The 3,124-nt window shown below is 46.4% G+C and overlaps 1 protein-coding gene across 1 annotated transcript; it reads left to right on the top strand.

Moving 5' to 3' along the window:
- LOC100008921 (platelet microbicidal protein 1) lies at positions 1 to 950 on the top strand. Its single transcript, NM_001082162.1, has 3 exons — positions 1 to 167; positions 481 to 610; positions 721 to 950. The coding sequence occupies exons 1-3, from the start codon at positions 65 to 67 to the stop codon at positions 806 to 808; spliced, it is 321 nt and encodes a 106-aa protein (NP_001075631.1). The 5' UTR covers positions 1 to 64; the 3' UTR covers positions 809 to 950.
- Positions 951 to 3,124: the final 2,174 nt, after the last annotated feature.

Below are 3,124 nucleotides of genomic sequence, written 5' to 3'. Positions count from 1 at the left end.
ACTGGCCAGCGGAGCCCCAGCCTGCCTTCCTTCGCGCGCTCCATCCGGTTGCAGCCCCGGCGATATGAGCATCCCAGAGGCGTCTGGTGCCCCCCGACCCCGGCCAAGCCGCGGACTGTTGCTCCTGGGACTGCTGCTGCTGCTGACTGTGGCAGCCGCCGCCAGTGGTGAGAACCCACACCGGAGAAGGTGCCGGGAGCGATTGAGAGCGGGTCCGCGTGCTGGGGCAAGGGAAGAGGCGCTAACGCCCAGGGTCCCGCTACTCTTGGGCGCACCTGCCGCGAGCGTGGGCACCGCACTGGGCTGCACGCATGCTTTACCCGGCGGTCAAAACGTCCCCTTTCCGAGGGCGGCGTGATGTATGGCGCAAGAAATGAAGGCCCAAGGCAGTGGGAAATACCGCTGAGGTACCTTTGGCCATCCAAAGCCCCCACTCCCTGCCACCTCCCCTCTCTCCTCCTCTTCCTCCTTCCCTCTCAGATGACCCAAAAGAAAGTGAGGGAGACCTGCACTGCGTGTGTGTGAAGACCACTTCCCTCGTCCGGCCCAGGCACATCACCAACCTGGAGCTGATCAAGGCCGGAGGCCACTGCCCCACCGCCCAACTGATGTAAGTCCTCGTGTCCCTTGGATCTTGGATCGGTGCCCATGCTTTGCGCTTCTGCCCACCCCACCCCTTCTCTTCCTGCCTTCGAACCCACCTCCTCTCATCCCTGGCAGAGCCACGCTGAAGAACGGGAGGAAACTCTGCCTGGATCCGCAGGCGGCCCTGTACAAGAAAGTGATCAAGAAACTCCTGAAGGAGTAGCTGCTTGCTGCCTAAATCTGTTTGTTTGCTCTAGCGCCTGTTTGGTTATTTTTTCCCCCTTCACTTTCACCTAACTGTCCAAGAGTCCTCTGATGTTTATATCATCTTTCAAATCTTAAATAAAAAACTAATATAAACCAGATCTTGGTAGAGTCAAAATGTTTATTAATAATAGAGCAAAAAATGTTGACATATCACATTTTCATATAAGAAAAAAACTCTAGAATTTTAAGTAGAAAATCATTTGGAGGAAGGATTCATTTAGTGAAGACCGGTTTTGCTTGTTGTACATTGGCTGACATTTGTTTGCTTGTTTGCAATCACTGCATTACTTCACAGCTACATATTAACTTTTACTATTATTATTAGCTTTGCCAAATGAACATTAATATCAATGAAGCGTTACCAGGCTGCTTTAAAAAAATAATCACTAAAGGGTCACTGTGGCGCAGCGGCTTAAAGCCCTGCCCTGAAGCACTGGCATCCCATATGTGCGCCGGTTCTAGTCCCGGCTGCTCCTGTTCCGATCCAGCTCTCTCCTATGGCCTGGGAAAGCAGTGGAGGATGGTCCAGGTGCTTGGGCCCCTGCACCCATGTGGGAGACCCAGAAGAAGCTCCTGGCTCCTGGCTTCATCGGCGCAGCTCCGGCCGTTGCGGCCATCTGGGGAGTGAACCGGCAGATGGAAGACCTCTCTCTCTGTCTCTACTTCTCTCTGTAACTCTGTCTTTCAAATAAATAAAAATAAATCTTAAAAAATAATCACTAAAAAGTCTGTTTCTGCTTTTATCCCCTGATGATTTAGGCTCTCCTAGTATCAGCAAAAAATTAACGAAAATGAACCTAGAATGACTACTTACTGTAAATAATCATGTACTACAAAAAATGTATATTAACTGCATTACCTTTCAGTTGGAGTTTTCCAATACACAAAGTACCTTTGACAATTTTAGGAATTACATTCAAAAACAGTCTTTATTGGGGTCTTTTGAAAATATTGACGTTTCACAAAAATGAGATGTTAAAAGCAGTCCTGTTCCCATATTACTTCCTGTGGTGGAGCCTTCATTTGACAACCTATGGGACTGATTTTATTATATTCTATTTATGGACTGTTAATGTTGTTAATGTTGCTCTAAGCCTACACATGTAGATTTTTTTTCCCCTGAATTTTCTCAGATTCACAGAAATCTTATTTGTGGTTCACTCCTCAATGGGTTCCTTAACATCAGAGGTGTTAAGTTTGTATGTTAAACAGATGTGAAAACCAGGAGAGGTGCCAGTTGGTATTTTTATTCATAGTTTAAGAAGACATTTCGGCACTCTGGGGAGAAAGGAAAAGTGTAACAAATGAGTATATTAGTTACCTATGGCTTCTGTAACAAATTGCCACAAACTCAGGGGATTGAACCACACAAATATGTCCTGTGGAGGTCATAAACCCAACATGAATATTACAAGCTCAACTCTGAGCTGGGTTCCTTCTGAGGCTCTAGAGGAAAATCCATTTCCTTGCCTTTCTCAGCTTCCAGAGGACACTGGCACTCCTTGGCTTGTGGTTTCTTCCTCTCTTTCCAAACTGCATCACTACAACCTCCACTTCCATCGTTATCTCTCTCCCCTCTCTCATACCCTACCTGCCTTTCCTAAAGAGAGCCTTGTGAAGACATTGGGCCCACTTGGATAATCCAGAATAATCTTTTCAGCTCAAGATCCTTAACACACCTATGATGTCTTTTTCTACCATTTAAAGTAAAATAGTCACAGGTTTGGGGGATTGCTGCATGGAAATCTGAGGGCTGGAGAGCATCAGTCAAGCTGCTGTGTTTGATCCAAAAGGCAGAACGTAGCTGAGGCAGGAGAAAGCTGCAGACCCTTGCTGGTGAGCAGAGGCAACTTCCACCTACCGTAACAATGTTTGTGTTAGGGAGGATGAAGCTCTTAGAAAAAACAGAATGGTACAATTAAGTCTATTGGGGGAAGATCCTTGGGATGACAAACTAATGAAAATAAATACAATTTATAGAGGTTTATGAGATGCCACATCCACATTACAGGTGAGGTGATAAGATCCCCACTCTGGAGTTGAGATACAGTCTTGAATAAGAGACAGCTTATGAAAGGCAGCACAGATCCATCTGACTCCAAATTCCCTGCTCTCAGCCTTTCACACTGGCAAGAGGCATGCTAGCTAATTCTTCAGACAGGAACTGTCCCATTAAGCAGCTTTTTAAGATGGAGCAGGAATTTCCCAGTGAAGCAAAAGGAAATGGGAACCACTGAAAGATAAGTAAGTGGATTCACAAGATCATTCCATC

Source organism: Oryctolagus cuniculus, chromosome 8 (genome assembly GCF_964237555.1).
Source record: "Oryctolagus cuniculus chromosome 8, mOryCun1.1, whole genome shotgun sequence".
Classification (NCBI taxonomy): Eukaryota; Metazoa; Chordata; class Mammalia; order Lagomorpha; family Leporidae; genus Oryctolagus; species Oryctolagus cuniculus.
This window is presented reverse-complemented; position numbering and strand designations above follow the sequence as displayed.